The sequence below is a fragment of the Bubalus kerabau genome, chromosome 9 (genome assembly GCF_029407905.1).
Source record: "Bubalus kerabau isolate K-KA32 ecotype Philippines breed swamp buffalo chromosome 9, PCC_UOA_SB_1v2, whole genome shotgun sequence".
NCBI classification, from domain to species: Eukaryota; Metazoa; Chordata; class Mammalia; order Artiodactyla; family Bovidae; genus Bubalus; species Bubalus kerabau.
In genome coordinates, this window is record NC_073632.1 from 42540996 (window position 1) to 42561554 (window position 20559).

At 39.6% G+C, this 20559-nt stretch overlaps 1 protein-coding gene across 2 annotated transcripts in view; it reads left to right on the forward strand.

Annotated features, from left to right (window-relative positions):
• The window catches only part of FRK (fyn related Src family tyrosine kinase), a 100036-nt gene extending 81481 nt beyond the window's left edge, over window positions 1–18555 (forward strand). Inside the window, exons 3-9 of one of the 2 annotated variants that reach the window (XR_008698094.1) lie at window positions 69–232; window positions 2344–2512; window positions 5420–5578; window positions 14224–14405; window positions 16072–16237; window positions 16617–16946; window positions 18272–18555. Coding sequence is in view for 1 of the 2 variants with exons in the window: in XM_055535122.1 (XP_055391097.1) it covers window positions 69–232; window positions 2344–2512; window positions 5420–5578; window positions 14224–14405; window positions 16072–16237; window positions 16617–16825 (1049 nt within the window). In the remaining variant the exon portion in view is untranslated. Of the gene's footprint in view, window positions 1–68; window positions 233–2343; window positions 2513–5419; window positions 5579–14223; window positions 14406–16071; window positions 16238–16616 lie in introns of both variants that reach the window. The other variant, XM_055535122.1, reaches the window with a different exon arrangement.
• Window positions 18556–20559: the final 2004 nt, after the last annotated feature.

Genomic DNA, 20559 nt, shown 5'->3' on the forward strand with positions numbered 1-20559 from the left:
ATCATTAAAAAAAAGCAAATCTCTTTTGCTTTGGCAAGTTTATTAAAAGGACTTATTCTGGGTTCCAGTTTTAGATGAAGGGGTTGTGAAACACTACAGAATCAGAAGACTGGACGAAGGGGGCTTTTTCCTCGCCCGGAGAAGAACCTTTCCAACACTGAATGAATTCGTGAGTCACTACACCAAGACAAGTGATGGACTGTGTGTCAAGCTGGGAAAACCATGCTTAAAGGTGAAATGCTTTCAAGCTGTGTGCTTTACTTTTGAAGTTACTTTTTTCCTTCAGATATTGAAGTTTTTTGTCATATGATATGCTAGCTCAGGAAAAAAAAATTAATTGAATACCTAAGGCATGGATAGGCAAACTATGGCCTATGAGCCAATACTACCCCACACTTATTAATATTTTTATGAAAGTGTAAAGTGTTAGTCGCTCAGTCGTGCCTGTCTCTTTGTGATCCCATGTACTGCAGCCCACCAGGCTCCTCTGTCCGTGGGATTTTTCCAGGCAAGGATACTGGAGTGGTTTGCCATTTTCTTCTCCAGGAGATCTTCCCGACCCAGTGATTGAACCCCGATCTCCTTCTCTTCGGGCAGATTCTTTACTGACTGAGCTACCAGGGAAGCCCCAATATTTTTATAAATAAGTTTTATTGGAACATAGACACGCTCATTCATTTACAATCGTCTTTGCCTTTTTGCTATAATAGCAGAGTTTGGTAGTTGAAACAGAGACTATATGGCTCACTAAGTCTAAAACATTTATGATCTCATCCTTTTCAGAAGAAGTTTGCCAAGTCCTGACCTTAAGCAATCACTGAACACAGAAAATATTCATTCTTTGCACTAAGACACTAATCTAATATCCTGATATTGGAGCATTTAGTGATACAGCTGGAGGAGAAAAAAGTGCTGGAATATAATTCTTACTTAGATGATCTGTATTCAAGAATATTAACATGAAATGACCAGGTTCATTATCCAGTTGTCTGCATATAATAGATACCATTTAACTGTTTAACAGTTTGTTTGGCCTGGTGTTTGGTGGAAGGAGATAACATTTATAGAATTTTTATCTACATCTGTCATTAAATTCCATTGTTTGCATGTTTTACCTAAATGTGTTTAAAGTTAGATAGTGGTCAGTCACCTTCGTTGGGCAAACCCTCAGCTCCTCATCAGAGTTTAGGTCTCATGTATGGTCAATGGTATAGCCAGTCCTGTGGTTTATAACTGGATGACTGCTGAAAGCTTCCTGGTGATGCCTGATTATAATTCTATAGACAAGTAGAAGCTGAACAGTTCTGATCATTATGTAGGGAATTTATTGAGTTAAATCCTGCCCAGTGAATATGCAATTTTGATATATGTATAGACATCTTAGGGTATCACCAGTGGATCAGTGGTAAAGAATCCACCTGCCAATGCAGGAGACGTGGGTTCGATCCCTAGGTTGGGAAGATCCCCTGGGGGAGGAAAATGTAATCCACTCCAGTATTTTTGCCTAGAAAATCCCTTGGACAGAGGATCTTGGGGTCACAAAGAGTCAGACATGACTGAGCCACTGAGCATGCATGCATATACATCTTAGATGGTACAGAAATGACCTCACAAGAAAATCTAAGCTTATGCTAAAAAATATCTCACCTGATACCAAGACATGACTTAAAAATACTTAGTTTAACTCATAGTTTTGAATTCAGATAGGGAAAAGATTTACAAAACATAGGTGACCTTCGGTGCACTCAAGATGCCAATGACTTAGTGGAGGAAATAAGATAAATATCTAATGACATATGACAAGCTAGACTGTGAAGTATGAGAGCAGAGGCCTTGCCTGCTTTGTTTACACAATGAAGCCTAGTTGGTGCTTGAAAAATATTCATTAAATAAATGAGTGAACAAATAAGTAAATGAAATTGAAAAAAGATGAAATTAATTATGAGAAATTTGATGATACATATGGTAGATGCTAAGGGTCAGAGAGTTGGGGAAATAACTGTGGATGAGATGGAACTTCATTTGACCTTGACCCTTGATTTAGGTAGGCAAGGATACAGAGAGAATGTACACCAGATAAGTGGGAGGGGGACATTGGGGTTTGGGGTGGGACAGATGGACAGCAAGGTGCCTTATGTAGCAGCATCTGGGAGGAGAGCAGCTGGATTAGGTAATAGCACAGATTCTACCACTATTGCTTTTCATTTTAAAGTAATTTAAAAACAAAATACAATATTTTGTTTTTAAAAGTGATATCTCTAAAAGTACCTAGGTTATTTTCAACCAAAAAATTGTTAAATATAACTTTTTTCTTACCAGTATTCTAATTATTCTGTGAAACAGATACAAGTTCCAGCTCCCTTTGATTTGTCATATAAAACTGTGGACCAGTGGGAGATTGACCGCAGCTCCATACAACTTTTGAAGCGATTAGGATCTGGTCAGTTTGGTGAAGTGTGGGAAGGCCTGTGGAACAATACCACTCCGGTAGCAGTAAAAACATTAAAGCCAGGTATGAGAACCAGAATGGCATACATTGATTTTTATAACTTACTTGCCATTATAAATGTTCAAGAGGTCATGGAACAGCTGGTTTGGAGACCAAGCAAGTGTTTTGCTAGGTGACCACAGTACTCGATCCCAGTACCTGAGATTTTCACAATTACTGCAGATGTGTGGTTTTGAATCCTAATTCTGTTGAAAACTGAGACTAACCTTTACTGTCCAATCTTATTATCTTTTTTTCCAAAAAAGAAACAGCTAGCTATCCATCCTAACATTGCTCTCTAAGGAAGGCCTTTCACAGGTCAAAAGAGAACAAAAAAATTAGATTTCTTATATTAAAAAAAAGCTCCATGATAGTTTTCTCTCCAACAGGAATAATTATTATTGATTTATAGTGTAATAGCAGCAAACAGCTTTGGTGATTGCTTAAATGTCTTCACTTCACTGGGGTCATTAATCAATATTCTCAGCTATTTATTGCTTAGCAGACTGCCATGCAATAAAGACGAGCCTGAAATCAACTCCCACAGTAGCTTTGACAGGCAAAAATTAATATTTAATGTTGCATTACTAGCTGAGTTGAGATTGGGTCTCTCTTGCTGTGCAGCTGGTCAAGCTTCCCCTGCAGAGGCTCCTGATGTACTGTGGTTCCAGCTCTAGTGGATGGTCTGATTTGGCAATGATTTAAGCTTCCTTGGTGGCTCAGATGGTAATGAATCTGCCTGCCATGCAGGAAACCTGGTTTTGATCACTGGGTTGGGAAGATCCCCTGGAGAAGGGAATGGCAACCCGCTCCAGTATTCTTGCCTGGATAATTCCATGGACGGAGAAGCCTGGCAGGCTGTATAGTCCATTGGGCCACAAAGAGTTGGACACAACTGAGCAACTAAAACATACACATACATAAGTGGCCTGTATTCCATGAATCTGATGACCACCCAAAGCATCAACATAAAAACGTATTGTAGATAAATTGTCTGAATGAAGATCATAATTGTCTGAATGAAGTTTCTCACTGGTAACTTCATGAATCAGATTATTTGGGGGTGGGGGCATGATCCCACTATATATGTAATTGATCATAGGCCAAACTAATTACAACAACCCTAAGTGGTCCCTTATTATGGTGTGGGTGCCTCTTTTATTCTTAGCTCCATTTTGCCACAGTCTTAAATTAGGTCTTGATTCAAGACTTTAATCCTATTTGATTATGTGGAGCAAACCAGTGGTAGAAACTGAAATGAGGGAGCTCAGTAAAAATTGATGGAGAAGAGAATAGGCCATTTCCCCATATTCTTTCTCTGTAAGTCCTTGCCTCTTCTCCTTAGTCAGTGAAGAGATATTTATAGTTGATCTGTTTGGTTTACCTAAGAATGTGATTGCTAATAATAGTACAAATATGGCCAACACTCATTGAACACATGTGCCAGACAATACTGTTACCCTGACATTGATTCTATGATGTCGGTGGAATTATTAGCCATGTTTTAGAGATGAAGAAACTGAAGTTCAGAGATGTTTGGTAATTTGTTCAAGATCACAAAGTGAGGTAGGGCTTGATTGAGCCTGGGTAGTGAACTTCTAGAGTCTCAGATGGCATACCAAAGGATAGATTGCCTCTGTGAAATAGCCTGCATTTCATTAATATAGCCTGCATTTCATTAATAAGGCTATTAATAAATAGCCTTATTAATGAACAAGTCAGAGTGTTAGCTTGGAGGGTCAAAGCTTATCCATGCTTGAGGTTCAAATATTAGCTGTGAAGTTTTCAAAACGAGAGAATAAGGAACAAAATGGACTCTGAGCATCACTGAAAATGTTTGCACTATCTATAGTGAATACTGAGAGGTGAAATGACAGAATTCCTTCAATTACATCAGTGAGTCTGAAACATCATATTGTATAAGAAATAAAAGATTTTAAAATGACTAATGCACTGGGACGACCCAGAGGGATGGTATGGGGAGGGAGGAGGGAGGAGGGTTTAGGGTGGGGAACACATGTATACCTGTGGCGGATTCATTTTGATATTTGGCAAAACTAATACAATTATGTAAAGTTTAAAAAAAAAAAAAGACAAAAAAAAAATGACTAATGAAATGTAAACTCCAGGTAGCCTTTTTTCTCTTAAATTCTATGTGATTGTAACTACTTGGTACTCTGCATGGTGAGTCAGAGTCGAGCCAATATAAATGCAATTTAACTTAGATGAGTCTTCAAAATAGGCTCCGATGTCTCTCTTATCAAGCTATTAAAACTCCAACTGTGGAGGTATTAATACATGAGAAAATGTGGAATGCAGTTTCAAGTGGTGAAAAAAACATTAATTTGTGGGAGGGGCCCATGATTGTTTTCTGCTTGGCCTATACTCTATGTCCCTACAGAATTAAAGACACAAACGTGGTAGAATGTCATTGTTTTTTAGGATAGTTATCCAGCTCTTCCCGCAGTAGGTACCAAGGACAGGGCAATGATTAGTCTTTGGATCCTGGGCAGAAAAACTCACTGCAGCGATTAAACATTCAGTGTCTTCCAGGGTTCATGTTAACAGAATGTCTTCTCTTTGTGTTCCTAAGATGCCTGCCTTGCTTTATCAATTAGACTGCTTTATCAATTAGACTGCTTTATCAATCAGTCTCTCCTTTTTCATTCATTTTTCATATGGACCTGAAGCAACCTCTCTTCACCGACAGGTCATAATACATAAGCTGCACAGCCCTGATGCACCAACACACCAGTTATTAGGTTGCCCTGGTGGAACTGATTCTCTTCCTTGATAAATCTGAAGATTTGTGACACCAGTGCTCTTACTTTACTGAGAGGCAGGAAGCAATCTCGGTGATTCCCACCAGGCTGCTCTGAGGACAGGAATGCCTCAATAACATAAAGTGATTTTCCCCTCTTCTTGTTTCAGGTTCAATGGATCCAAATGACTTCCTGAGGGAGGCACAGATAATGAAGAACCTAAGACATCCAAAGCTTATCCAGCTTTATGCTGTTTGCACTTTAGAAGATCCAATTTATATTATTACCGAGTTGATGAGACATGGAAGTCTGCAAGAATATCTCCAAAGTAAGCTGAAGACTTAATAAAAGGAAAAAAAAGAGGAATTTAGTTTAGCGAATCCTATAAATGTCAATTTAGCAAGCCTTCTATAACCCAAAGGATATTTACTATGGCATATCTGTGACAATGAATGTCTTAACATTGAATTGCTCAACTACTCTTTAATAGGCTGTATGCTGTGTACTCAAAGGGAGGAAAAATATTTATGTAGTGGAAGAACAAACTGTTCACCATAGACATATCAGAGTACTTAAATGCAATGTGAAAATTGAAGAATAGATGTTTTGCCTGATGCTTTGTTTCTATAGTAAGTAATTGAACAATATCAGTCATGGAGCAGTATTTTCCAATGGCCCAGAATTAGGAGACATAGAATATTTTGTGGGGAAGGGAGGGAAAGTTACCCTCATTTTTGTCTTTGCCAGTTTTTGACAACATTGTGCTTGTTGGTATTTAAAATACTTCCAACTGCTAGAAAACATAAGAATGTTCAGGCTAAAAAGCAGACACATACTATTACCTTATTTTTACATCTGCTTCCTGTAGTCTGAGAAGACGCAAGGGTGCTGTAGATTTTTGGTTGTTTATTACAAATGAATAATTTAATAAACAACAATATTATAAACATTAAAATGAGATGTTCAAAGAAATGGAGATCAAGTACTGAGAGAACAATTCATGCTTAAAGAAGAGGCATTTTCTATACTTTCTTGACATGCCAGAGTGGGACTGATACAATGTATGAGGTAAAGGGAGGTGAGAAAAACAGAACAAAGATGTCAGAAAGATAGGAGAATTTTCTTATTTCAGGGTGACTGGTGAAGCTGGTGATATTAAATTGCAAAACTAGATAAGAACAAAGAGCATAAGACCTGCTAACTGTTAAAAACAAAAAGTATACCTAGCTCCCTTGCATAAATATATCATATTTAACAGTATTGTGTTACCCATCATTGGGAGACTAACCTCAGCACTGACTCCTTTTGCCTTATCCCCAAGGACAAAAGTATAGGAGCCATCTCAGGTCATCTCTAACAAAAATGTTTTGTCAAATGATAAGCCTTCAGGCTGTTAAACAGCAACGTCAATTCTCAGTCCTCAAAACTAACAGCAGTGTTCAATTCAATGGATACTCTCTCCTTCTGGAACCACTACCTTCGTTTGGCTACTGGGACACTTCATCCAGTGGCCTTTTCTCCTTTATTTCTTTCTGGTTTTTCTCAATTTATGTGATTTCCCTCATCTCCCCTACCTCTGGATATCTTGGGATTTTCCAAAACTCTTTTGCAACATCACTAGATTCCTTGCTAATCTCAACACTCTTATTGTTTAGTAACATTTATGTGTTACCAATTGCCCAAATCATATCCCTCCATTACTTCAGAGTCATATATCCAACTGCCTTTGTAACTTCTCTATGTGAATGCTGTATCAGTCTGGATGATGTGGGATAATGTGGGTATAATGCAGTAATGAACTCCTGCAAATCCCAGAGGCTTGACACAAGTATTTATTCTTGCTCATGCTACATATGAAAAGTAGACTGGCTAGTGTCTCAGGTCTGTTGATCACCTTGTCAGGAGCAGGAAATATGACTAATCTCATTCTGTCTGTTAAAATTTCTGACCAGGAGTGACAGAGGTAACTTCTGTGCACTGTTCATTTGGTTAAATCAAGTCAAAGGGATAGGGGAGCACAACCCTCTAAAGTGCTTAACAGCAAGAAAAAAACAAAAGTTTATAAATAGCCCTCATTTCTATTACATATGTCTATTGGATATCTCAAAATAACATGTCCAAAAACCAATCTCTGATATTATCCTCGGTAACCTGCCCCTCTTGAGGTTTTTCCTTCTCTCATGATGCCAACACACAGGCTTACTATCTCAGTCTTCTCTACTCTCAGATCCTATGTCAGACCAACCAGCAAATCCCACTGGCTTGCTTTTGAAATATATCCAGGATTTTACCACTTCTCAACACTGCTACTCCAGTGCAAATCATCATCAACCCTCTCCTGGATTTTGCAGTAGCCTTCTAATTGATGTCCCTCTTTAGGTTCTTGACCCCTTATATTTCTTCTTAACACAATAGCTGGGCTGCTAAGTCCCTTCAATTGTGTCTGACTCTGTGTAACCCTAGGGACTGTAGCCTGCCAGGCTCCTCTGTCCATGGGATTCTCCAGGCAAGAATACTGGAGTGGGTTGCCATGCCCTCTTCTAGGGGATCTTCCCAACCCAGGGATCAAACCTGCATCTCCTAAGTCTCTGGCATTTCAGGTGGATTCTTTACTCACTGAGCCATCTGGGAAGCCCCTACTCATTTTGTAATGAATGGTTTATTTAGATAGCTTATTTTTTGTCTCTTCTAAAATACAACTCAGTTTTAGTGCTTGAACAATGTCAGGGGCACAGAAGGTGTGCACTAATTGTGTGTTGACTAATTGAATGAATAAATGATGAATAGATTAAGTTGGGGCTATTGTGAACCTAATTTGGGACTTGGGGTTACACTTGTTTTAAGACTCTTGATATTCAGCTTGAATGCCAGGTACACTTATATTATGTTGCAGACTCCTTTGACATTGAGGATTTCTGTGGCCATTGTGTTTTACTCAGGGTTGAGCATGAACTCTGTTGTCTTCTGGGTTGAGCCATCAGGGTCAAGTTGACAAAGGCCTTCATTTGTCATGATTCTTAGTAGCCAGGGGGAGTAATGAAGGTGTGTTTATTACAGGCAATTCCTTCCCAATCAAGAGGGTTTCATTTCAACAAAGTGATCTTAAAATGAATCTTCCACTCTTAAACAGCCCATCATGATAAATATTATTAAGCTGAAAGGCTCTTGAGTAATGGAACATAATGAAAATATTTCCTTGCTGCAGATGTAAATTGTCGCAGGTCTGTGAACCCTTATATCAGTTTTGACACGTGGCTGTTGTATTAGAAGTGTGCTCTGAGGTTGTACACATTTCCTAGGCCACTGCACTCTTTCAGGGCAGGAAATGTATTACTCAATTTCCTTCACTATTGTGCCTGTCAGTGAAAACCTTTTTATATCCACTATAATAGGATTAGATGTTGTATTTGATAGTTGAAATAACACATTTTTCTATAGAACCATCTTTGTAGTCCCTAAGCTTGGCTGAATATTTTTTTTTGTAATAAACTTGTCCAAAATGGGAGAAGCCTGTCAAAAACTTTAGCACTGTGGGTAATTGATGCCTGGTATTTCTTATTGAAACTTAAAGAGGATAAATACCTGCATCTTTTTAAGTTTAGTTGGGCTTGTTTGCTTTCCAATAAATACTTGTAGAGCATCTAGTATATGTCAGTATATTTTCTTTTCCTACGAATCAAGCTCCAGCATGTAGTTCATCATTCTCACGGACAGTCCACCTAGTGGATTGATGCAGACAGGAATGTTTTCACTGAGATATCCTTTAACTGAACAAATCTATAGAGCTATTTACTGTTTGTATGAATGGAAGTCTCTTCATAGCCCCTGATTTTTGGGTGCTCTGGAGTGTAAGGCGGATTTTAGAAAGGCAGTATAGAATAAATTTGAGTCATAAAATTTCAGTCTCCAACATATCCTGGATTTGAATCTCTGCAATTTATTACCAGACAACCCCGATGGTCCAGTGGTTAAGAATCCGCCCGCCAGTGCAGGGGACATGCATCGATCCCTGGTTGGGAGGATTCCACATGCAACTAAGCCCCTGCACCACAACTACTGAGTCTGTGCTCTGGAAGCTGTGAGCCCCAACTACTGAGCCCAGGTATCCTAGAGCCTGCGCTCCCCAGCAAGTGAAGCCACCCCAGTGAGAAGCCTGTGCACCACAGCTGGAGAGTAGCCACGGCTCATGGCAACCAGAGAAAGCCCACACGGCAAGGAAGACTCAGGGCAGCCAAAAATCAATCAATCAATAAAATATTAAAAAAAATTATTTGTTCCTCTGAGTGCCAGGAATCCCTATCAAACAGGGCAAACTACTTCCTGTAGTTGCTCTGCGTATTAGATGAGGTGACTTACTGGAAATCAACCATATGGGATGGTGGTAGGAGAGGAGCATATATTTTTAATTTTTTTCTTTAAAGAAAACTATATAGCACTTACTATGTGCCAGGAATGTTTCTAAGTCATACACAAGTATTAATTTAGTTCATTCTTCTAACAACCTCATGAATTCTTATCATTATCATCCCCACTTAGCAGTTGAAGAAATTGAAGTATGGAGAGGTTAAGTATAGTAACTTATTCAAGATGGTTGTGTGAGAATTCAAACCCAGGAAATCTGGCTCCATAATCCATTAAAAAAATAATTTTATGTATTTATGGCAGTGCCAGGTCTTCATTGCTGCCCAGGCTTTTCTCTAGTTGTGGCCAGTGGCTACTCACTAGTTGCTGTGCACGGCTTCTCATTGTGGTGGCTTCTCTTGTTGCAGAGCACAGGCTCTAGGGAATGCAGGTTTCAGCAGTTGTGACTTCCCAGGCTCCAGAGCACAGCCTCAGTTGTTGTGGAGCACAAGATTAGTTGCTCCGCAGCATGTGGAATCTTCCCGGATCAGGGATCAAGTACGTGTCTCCTGCATTGGCAGGTGGATTCTTTACCACTGAGTCGCTAGGGAAGCCCCATGGTCCATGTTTTAAATTGTATACATAGCACTGATATTATTTCCCGAATATCAAACTTTTATCTATTGCTGCACAACAAATTACCCCAAAACTTAGTAGCTTAAAGCAGCAAACATTTATTTCCTCACAGCTTTTGCAATCAGGAATCCAGGTGCAGATGAGCCAGGTCTCCTGGCTCAGGGTTTCTCACCAAGGCCACAGTCTTTTTATTTGCTTGTAAACAGGATTGTTTTATTGTCTTCTCTTTCTGATAGTTCATTATTAATGTATAGAAATGTAACAGATTTCTGTATATTAATTTTGTATCCTAAAATTTTACTGAATTAATTTATTAGCTCTAGGAGTATTTTTGATGGGGTCTTTAAGATTTTCTGTATACAGTGTCACGTCATCTGCCAATAGTTAACGTTTTACTGCTTCTCTTCCAGTTTCTTTCTTTCCTTGTTGATTGCTCTGCTGTGGACTTCCAATACTGTGTTAAATAGAAGCGGTGAGAGTGGGCATACTTACCTTATTCTGGACCTTAGAGGAAAAACTTTCTGCTTTTCACTATTGAGTATGATGTTAGCTTTAAGTGTGTCATCAGTTCAGTTCAGTTCAGTTGCTCAGTCGTGTCTGACTCTTTGTGACCCCATGAATCGCAGCACGCCAGGCCTCCCTGTCCATCACCAACTCCCGGAGTTCACTCAGACTCACGTCCATCGAGTCAGTGATGCCATCCAGCCATCTCATCCTCTGTCGTCCCCTTCTCCTCCTGCCCCCAATCCCTCCCAGCATCAGGGTCTTTTCCAATGAGTCAACTCTTTGCATGAGGTGGCCAAAGTACTGGAGTTTCAGCTTTAGCATCATTCCCTCCAAAGAAATCCCAGGGCTGATCTCCTTCAGAATGGACTGGTTGGATCCACTTGCAGTCCAAGGGACTCTCAAGAGTCTTCTCCAACACCACAGTTCAAAAGCATCAATTCTTCAGTGCTCAGCTTTCTTCACAGTCCAACTCTCATTTCCATACATGACGACTGGAAAAACCATAGCCTTGACTAGATGGACCTTTGTTGGCAAAGTAATGTCTCTGCTTTTGAATATGCTATCTAGGTTGGTCATAACTTTTCTTCCAAGGAGTAAGCGCCTTTTAATTTCATGGCTGCAGTCACCATCTGCAGTGATTTTGGAGCCCAAAAAAATAAAGTCTGACACTGATTCCACTGTTTCCCCATCTATTTCCCATGAAGTGATGGGACCAGATGCCATGATCTTCGTTTTCTGAATGTTGAGCTCTAAGCCAACTTTTCACTCTCCTCTTTCACTTTCATCAAGAGGCTTTTTAGTTCCTTTTCACTTTCTGCCATAAGGGTGGTGTCATCTGCATATCTGAGGTGATTGATATTTCTCCCGGCAATCTTGATTCCAGCTTGTGTTTCTTCCAGCCCAGCGTTTCTCATGATGTACTCTGCATGTAAGTTAAATAAGCAGGGTGACCATACACAGCCTTGACATGCTCCTTTTCCTGTTTGGAACCAGTCTGTTGTTCCATGTCCAGTTCTAACTGTTGCTTCCTGACCTGCATATAGGTTTCTCAAAAGGCAGGTCAGGTGGTCTGGTATTCCCATCTCTTGGAGAATTTTCCACAGTTTATTGTGATCCACACAGTCAAAGGCTTTGGCATAAGTCAATATTACTCAAGTCCTATTTAAATACACTGCTTGTATTAAACACACACACACAATGCTTAGGTCTTTCTCATTTGAAAACTTTCCTTGACTCTATTTAATTTCGTTTTCTTAATTATAAAAGATGACAGGCATGTAGAATGGAACATGTATGATTTATGTCCTTTCTACATATATATTTATCATGTAATTGTAAAGTGAGCAAATAAACAACTATGCAGCCGATATGCAAATGAAGAATAAGATACTCAGCATTCCAGAAACTGCTCTAGTACCTTATCAATGACGATCCCTCACTATCATGAACTTCATGATAATTGCTCTCTCTTCCTTGACTTCATTTTCCTCTGCTAGTGTTTTCGTATTTTCCCTTCTTGATTAGGCTTTTGGAAATTGATTTATCTTCTTGCTATCTCCATGTCCTCAATTCCCATTCAGCCCTTCACCCTTTATACCCCGTCTCCAGTGAGATTTTCTCCTGTCACCAGTGTCTCCAATGACTTCATAATTGCTGTATTTAGGAAATGCTTTTTAGTTCTCATCTTGCTGGGGTTATTTGACACTAGTGGTGACTTTCTCTTCTCAAACTTCTGACTGTTGGGATGTTCTCTTCTGGTCCTTCTCTCGTTCTGTAGGCTGATTCCTCTCAGTTTTCTTGCAGGTTTATTTTTCTATGCCCACTGTAAATGTTGGCCTTTCTCATGATTCTATCACCTTGCAGCAATCTCAGCAACTTTTAATGTTTAACTTCCACCCATAAACAATGACCCTTAAATCCATATCTCTAGCTACATGCTTTCCTTTGAGCTTCTGAACCATATGCTTGTCTTCTTTTAGACATTTCCACTTGGGTAATCCACATGCATCTCTAGTTTCACAAATCTTAAACTGTTTAATTCTGATTAGGCAGCAGCAATGATAGCTAATAAGAACAGGTAGACTTGACTGTGTTCTTCCTATGTCAAGTACTATTTTAAGTGCTTTACGTGTATTAACTCATTTTAATTCTCTTTTAACAACTAATCCCATGAGGTAAGGGCTTCCCTGGTGGCTCAGATGGTAAAGAATCCACCTGCAATCTGGAAGATCTGGGTTTGACCCCTGGCTTGGGGAGATCCCCTGGAGCAGGGAATGGCAAGCCACTCCAGTATTCTTGCCTGGAGAATCCCCATGGACAGAGGAGCCTGGTGGGCTACAGTCCATGGGGTCACAAAGAGTCGGACACGACTGAGCGACTAAGCACACCATGAGGTAATGATAATTATTGCTGTATATATGGGGAAATTGAGGCACAGGAGTATTAAGCAGCTTGCCCAAAGTCAGGAAGAAATCTAAGGTGGAGCCCTGATTCAAAGCTGGCACTCTAGCTTCAAACCAGTGTTCCCCCGCTTGTACTGTAATTACCTCTCAAGTCAGGAGTTGTGTGTAAGACTCTTGACCATAAATTCAATGCATTTTTGGTAATGTTTGGCTTATTCAGACAAGGATAATGATAGTTTGGGTTTATGTGAGACAATTTCAATTCTCCAAAAATTTGAAGGTATCTATTAACAGTATAGCATCTCAACTATCCAGGGATGGCTGACACTGTTTCACAAAGTCATCATAAGATAACACTAATCTCTCTATAATTATCAGACTGGCTCTACTATATAAATTTCCTATACTTTATTATGCAGAATCAGCAGTAGGAGAAACTATGTCTATGAAAGGTATACCATGCCTCAAGAGACGAGCAACCTATTCTAAGAATAACAGACTAAGAAAGAAACTTTAACACATGCATCAAACTTGATGGAGTACAAATGTAATATACACAGCTTATAACTACACATATAGAGCCTTCATTTTTTTGTGAGCTAGTTTTTAAGAACAATATGATGGAAGAATGAGACCTTTTCATTGGCTCAACCATGCAAATTAGCATTATTTTTAGGTTCAAAGACTAAAGCAAACTATACAATGAAAGAAATCCAGAGGCAACCAAATAATTTCCAGGAAGAGATGAGTCGGTGACATGTGGTATTCAAAATGGCAATAGCTGGACTCTTTCAGATATTTATAGCTGTGTTTGGATAATGTGGTACTTTTGATCCTTTCTCTCAGTAATGTTCATTTAGGGAAGGGAGGGACTCAGCTTTGAAATGTGTTTGAACTCTGAAAATTGCTGCCTCATTAACCCTTCACAGGAAATAGAACGGCTTGTACTGATTATATTTATTTTCTCAACAGATCAGTGTGATGGCACTTACTCCCACTGGGAGCTCAGTCATCAGAATTCTTAGAATTTGCTTCAATATTTCAAATATTCTCCAAATTGAACCTCTTATTTTCTCTTTTTGCCTAGATGATGCTGGATCAAAAATCCATCTGACGCAGCAGGTAGACATGGCAGCCCAGGTTGCCTCTGGAATGGCCTATTTGGAATCTCAGAACTATATCCATAGAGATTTGGCTGCCAGAAATGTCCTTGTTGGGGAACATAATATCTACAAAGTGGCAGATTTTGGACTTGCCAGAGTTTTTAAGGTGGATTTGGCTTTGTTTTAATTAGTTGGTAATGAGTCAAAAGGCTCACAGGCCAGTAGACTAGTAGTATTCCTGCTGTTTTTTCCACAATATTTCTGAGAGTCCTGTGGTCCATAGATCATGTCGGGATACCAAGGCCCTACAGGCAAAACTACCTTCTATTTCTGTTTCTTCATCAATTTGAAAGAAACAGAGAAAACAATGACCAACCACATGGGAAAGTATGTAATTAAGTTTGTGGTTGAATTAATGATCAGTTTTTCGTATCAGTCTCTGGTGGCACAGTGGTAAAGATTCCGCCTGCAATGCAGGAGAGGTGGGCTCAGTCCCTGGGTCGAGAAGATCCTCTGGAGAAGGAAATGGCAAGCCACTTCACTATTCTTGCCTGGAAAATCCCATGGAGAGCCTGGTGGGCTATAATCCATGGGATCTCAGAAGAGTTGGACGTGACTTAGCGACTAAACAACAGTAGCCTCTGTCTGCCTTTGTTTATTTATAAGCAGCACACTTTGTATAGCCATTGTATGTATTGTTGTTCACTTTGTGCCAGACTAATATGCATGCTGCCAGAACTCTACAGCAATCATTGGTTTTTAAAATACTGCCTCCCCCTACTTCCCTCAATTTTGTGACATCAGGCCAGAAGACACTGATATGGAAAGTGTAGTATTAGCTGTTTTTCTCTGAATTTAAATGTTTATTTCTGCATTATATCCTAAAATATGAGTGTGGAGCATGAAACACAAGTATATGATTCTCTTTTGATCTTTATGAAGTTGTCTTTCCTCTTTGTAAAATAATTAGATCCCCAGTGAGTTGATATAGTAATTTAAATCATTTGGATCCTACTTTTCAGTATTAGAAAATGGTTACATGGTAATTCTCAAAGTCAGTGGCTCTTCAATACCAGCAGTAAATTAAAAAAAATAAAAGGCTTTGTTTTCACTTTTTTTAGTTTGTTAAAGACCAGGTATAAAACCCGTGTCATCACAGACGAATTTCCCATATGTAATATAATGCTCCTTCCAGTACTACTTTTAGCACATAGTAGGATCTCAAAGGGCTTCCCCAGTGGCTCAGCAATAAAGAACCCACCTGCAATGCAGGGGCCACAGGAGTCTTGGTTTCCATCGCTGGGTTGGGAAGATCCCCTGGAGGAGGGCATGGCAACGCACTCCAGTGTTATTTGCTGGAGAATCCGATGGACAGAGGAGCCTGGTGGGCTACAGTCCAGGCAACTGCAAGTCAGACACGACTGAAGCAACTTAGCATGCATACACAGGCTCTCAAATAGGGCTTCCTTGATGGCTCAGATGGTAAAGAATCTGACTGCAATGCAAGAGATGGAGATTTGATCCCTGGGTCAGGAAGACCTCCTGGATAAAGGAATGGCTACCCACTCCAGTATTCTTGCCTGGAGAATTTCATGGACAGAGGAGCCAGGGCACTACAAAGAGTCAGATAGGACTGAGTCACTAACACTTTCACTTCAGGCTTTCAAATAATGTTTCATTAATGACTAATTTGCTGCTGTACTTATCACCTGAACTAAACTCATTTTGAATCTTTTCCCTCTATATTTTAATGAGCAGTAGATTACAGACGAATGAGGGTGGCCAAAAAAAATACCACTTTAACTTGGCTTGATTCCTTAATGCATTAACAGGTAGAGAATGAAGACATCTATGAATCTAAACACGAAATAAAGCTGCCGGTGAAGTGGACTGCACCTGAAGCCATTCGTACTAATAAATTCAGCATTAAGTCCGATGTGTGGTCATTTGGAATCCTTCTTTATGAAATCATTACTTATGGCAAAATGCCTTATAGTGGTGAGTAATTCTAAAGTGGGCCTTTCTGCTGTAGGTCACTTACTTAGGTGTGACTTTAACTGCTTTGCCCAGACTTAGAGGGCAGAGTTATGAGGCTGACCACACCATGCGCCTGTGGGAGCATAATAGATAAAATTTGATGATAATGATTTGCATTAATGAGGTGCTTTATTGCCTCCTTATCCTTTGCTCTTGAATTGCAGTCTTATAGACAGTACTTGCTGCAGGATTTAGTCTTGACAGCCTGGGAAGAGAATGGTGGACTTCACAGTTTCTCCGAAAAAGTCAATTTGCTTTGTCCTCTAGGGTATCAGTATCTGTGGATTTAAGACTCTGATTTTCAATTTGTTTTTTGTTGGTTCCATTGTATATGTTTTAGGTATGACGGGTGCTCAGGTAATCCAGATGTTGGGTCAAAACTATAGACTCCCTCAACCATCTAACTGTCCATTGCAATTCTACAATATCATGTTGGAGTGCTGGAATGCAGAGCCTAAGGACCGGCCAACATTTGAGACACTGCACTGGAAATTTGAGGATTATTTTGTAACAGAGTCTTCATATTCGGATACAAATAACTTTCTATGAGGAACACTGAAGAGGAAGAACAAATAATGAAGCAGCAATAAAACCCAATAATCAGTTCAGCAATACAATCATATTAACCAACTGTAAAAATGAATTTCTCTTCACATGTTCAAGTGATAAGGTAAATTTGGCCATATGATATAAAAAAGATTAAATGTGCATTTTACCAACTGGGCAATACTGAAGGACAGTCTAGGATGAAATATCATCTCCCCACTGCCTGGCCAAATCAAACGTACTAAACAGAGTTATTTTTCTTTTTAAAAGAGACATACATTTCTATTTATTGTTTGAAATGCCGATCAAGAGGATCAAGAGATGATAGTCAATTTTTACTCAGTGACTGTTGTAGCGTTTTCCTGTTTACTGATTAAAGTGGTTATTCATTATTCCTTGGATTGCTGAATCCCATCAGACTGTTATTATGAAGGAATTTGATTGCTTTGCTGCACAGCAGGACCTGTGCTTTGAGATTTTTTTTTTTCTCATTTAAAATATCCTGTAACTACAATGATGGCAAAGCCATGTTAAACGACTTGATTGTACTTGGAGTAATTGCACATATTTTTTTCTATGCATAAAAAAATGAAGCAGCTGTTGAGAAAAAGAATTAAAATCTCCCTCATTTTGTAGAAGGAAATGATGGAATTTTTCTATACCTCGATGTGTGTCATCTGAGATTCATCTACATTAGTTTTAGTCTCTTAATGTTAAGAATCAGATTGCAAAGCTGATGACTTATTATCTATGGAAATATGCAAGAAACATGTAATAGCCTGCAAGATCTGAGAAATAAGTATCAAAATAGTTCAGGAAAATGAGAGGAGATCAGTAGGATTGTTTTATGACCTAGGATTTCTGAATAATTAAAAAAAATGTACCTTTGGCATATAGGCCAGATTTTCAAACTGACTACAAGACAGGTCAAATTCTGCTTCAGATCTAGAGAGTAAGAATCAGGAATAATAAGGTTTCATAACCTTGGTTTTAAAACTGTATTTTTTGTCTGGTTAGGCCAAAAGGACTTTTTACTCATCTTAAGTTTTAATTAACCTTTGCAAGAATCTTTTTTCTTTTAAGCAGTTGGTTTATCAAGTTTTGTGCCTCATTAGATAAGTGTAGACAGTCCTCAAAGAAGGTTTCAAATCAAAATATATATGCAAAGATCTTCTAATGTAAAGCAATATGAATGAAACAATAAGAAAATTTGAGTACATTGAGAATATTTTGAGTATATTTTCTCTTCTTTCTTTAAAGGGAAGGAAGAGCATTTCTAAGCAGTTACGGAAGCCCCAACACAAAGTAGATTAAGCACTAAGTAAATCTGTAACTCTCTAATTGGAAGACAGAAGTGGTTAAAAAGGAGATAACAGGCCCCGGATAGGGAGTCACTCATGCTAAGCCCCATGTCAGCAAACCTAGACTTAACACTTAACCTAATTGCAGTTTCAGCCTCTCCCAGGAATGTAACCTTTAACCAACCAGTCAACCTGGAATCACTGGGCCAGCACGAGGGAGGTAATCTTCATGATAGACCCCTTCCATCCCACTTAGGAGGACAACTTTGTCCAAAACAATCCATTCTTGGCTAATAACTTCCTTTGCCCACCCTCTTTTCTGTTTTTAAAAGTCCTTCCTTTTCTATGGCATGGCCTACCTGTTTTCTATTTGTTAAATGAGATGCGGTCTTGATTCAAGAATCACTGAATAAAGCCAATTTGATCTTTAAATTTACTCAGTTGCATTTTTGTTATTTAACAAAGGAGACAGGGTTTCATGAACAATACCATTAGCAATTCAGTGATGCTCTTGTTGTCCAACTCTTTTGAGGCCCCATGGACTGTAGCCTGCTAGTCTCCTCTGTCTATGGGATTTCCCAGGCAAGAACACTGGAGTGGGTTGCCATTTCCTTCTCTGGGGCATCTTCCCGACCCAGAGATCCAACCTGAAGCTCCTGCACTGGCAGGTGGATTCTTTACCAGTGGCCACCTGGGGATCCCATCAATGGTGTTAACAAAGATTGAAGTCCTTTCCCAACCTTCCCTCTGCCATCAGCATTGTTCTCATTCCTATGATCATAGATGGCCATCAGAGCCAACTGGGGTTGCCTTTTCTCCATCCAGCAAGAAAAATGGGAAGCCTCTGTCTTTGCATTTTCAGCTTGTATAAAAATCATTATTTTTCTTTTAAGGCAAGTTGGGGTCATATGCCCAGCCCTAGACCAATAACAGACTGTTTTGTGCTGACTTAGAATAAGTTCTAGGCTTCCCTGGTCGTTCAGATGGTAAAGAATCTACCTGCAATGCAGGAGATCTGGGTTCAATCCCTGGGTCAGGAAGATCCCCTGGAGAAGGAAATGGCCATCGACTCCAGTATTCTTGCCTGGAGAATTTCATGGACAGAGGAGCCTGGTGGGCTAAAGTCCATGGGGTTGCAAAGAGTCAGACACAACTGAGCGACTAACACTTTTGCTTTTTTTTTCAGAATATGTTCTGCCACTGAAGCTGGGAATATGGGTACCTTTTCTGGAGACAGGCTGGGAGGTTGACTTATCTGAATAAAATTAGAGAAGTCTGGGTAGGTGTCCATTAAGGAGAAAGTCCCCTAGAATAAAGTAGCTATGCAATATACATATAATAGTGTGTGTGTATATACACTTAAACTTTTTGAAAGTAAAATGGGCCACATGGAGCTAACAATTATAGAGTCATTTGGTTCCTTTATGTGTGTGTGTGTGTGAGTATGTGTGTGTTATTTGCTCATTGGTGTCTGACTCTTTGCGATCCCATGGACTGTAGCCTGCCAGGCTCCTCTGTCCATAGAATTCTCCAGGCAAGAATACTGGAGTGGGTTGCCATGCCCTTCTTCAGGGGATTTTCCCGACTCAGGGGTTGAACCCTGGTCTTCCGCATTGCAGGCAGATTCTTTACGGTTTGAGCCACAAGGATTATTGAATAGCAAATATTTGTAAGGGAAGGTCAACACTAATCTTTCTAATTATTTGCCTATGTATATTCAAAAGCAGAGACATTACTTTGCCAACAAAGGTTCGTCTAGTCAAGGCTATGGTTTTTCCTGTGGTCATGTATGGATGTGAGAGTTGGACTGTGAAGAAGGCTGAGCACCCAAGAATTGATGCTTTTGAATTGTGGTGTTGGAGAAGACTCTTGAGAGTCCCTTGGACTGCAAGGAGATCCAACCGGTCCATTCTGAAGGAGATTAGCCCTGGGATTTCTTTGGAAGGAATGATGCTAAAGCTGAAACTCCAGTACTTTGGCCACCTCATGCGAAGAGTTGACTCATTGGAAAAGACCCTGATGCTGGGAGGGATTGGGGGCAGGAGGAGAAGGGGACGACAGAGGATGAGATGGCTGGATGGCATCACTGACTCGATGGATGTGAGTCTGGGTGAACTCCGGGAGTTAGTGATGGACAGGGAAGCCTGGCGTGCTGCGATTCATGGGGTCGCAAAGAGTCAGATATGACTGAGCGACTGAACTGATCTGAACTGAAGGCAACTTCAATTACTTAAAGTCAAAGAGTCTAATGCAAAGAGCAAATTATAAATAGCCAGTTATTAGAAATTAAAAGAAAATAGCTCATTTTCTTTGAGATTATTTCTAGGAGTTCAATCCTGATTGAACATATACAGAAATGAATTAAAATATTCCCATTTCATTGTGAAAATTCAACTACTATATCATTTTCTTTTTGCAGTAGCTAATAACAATAAA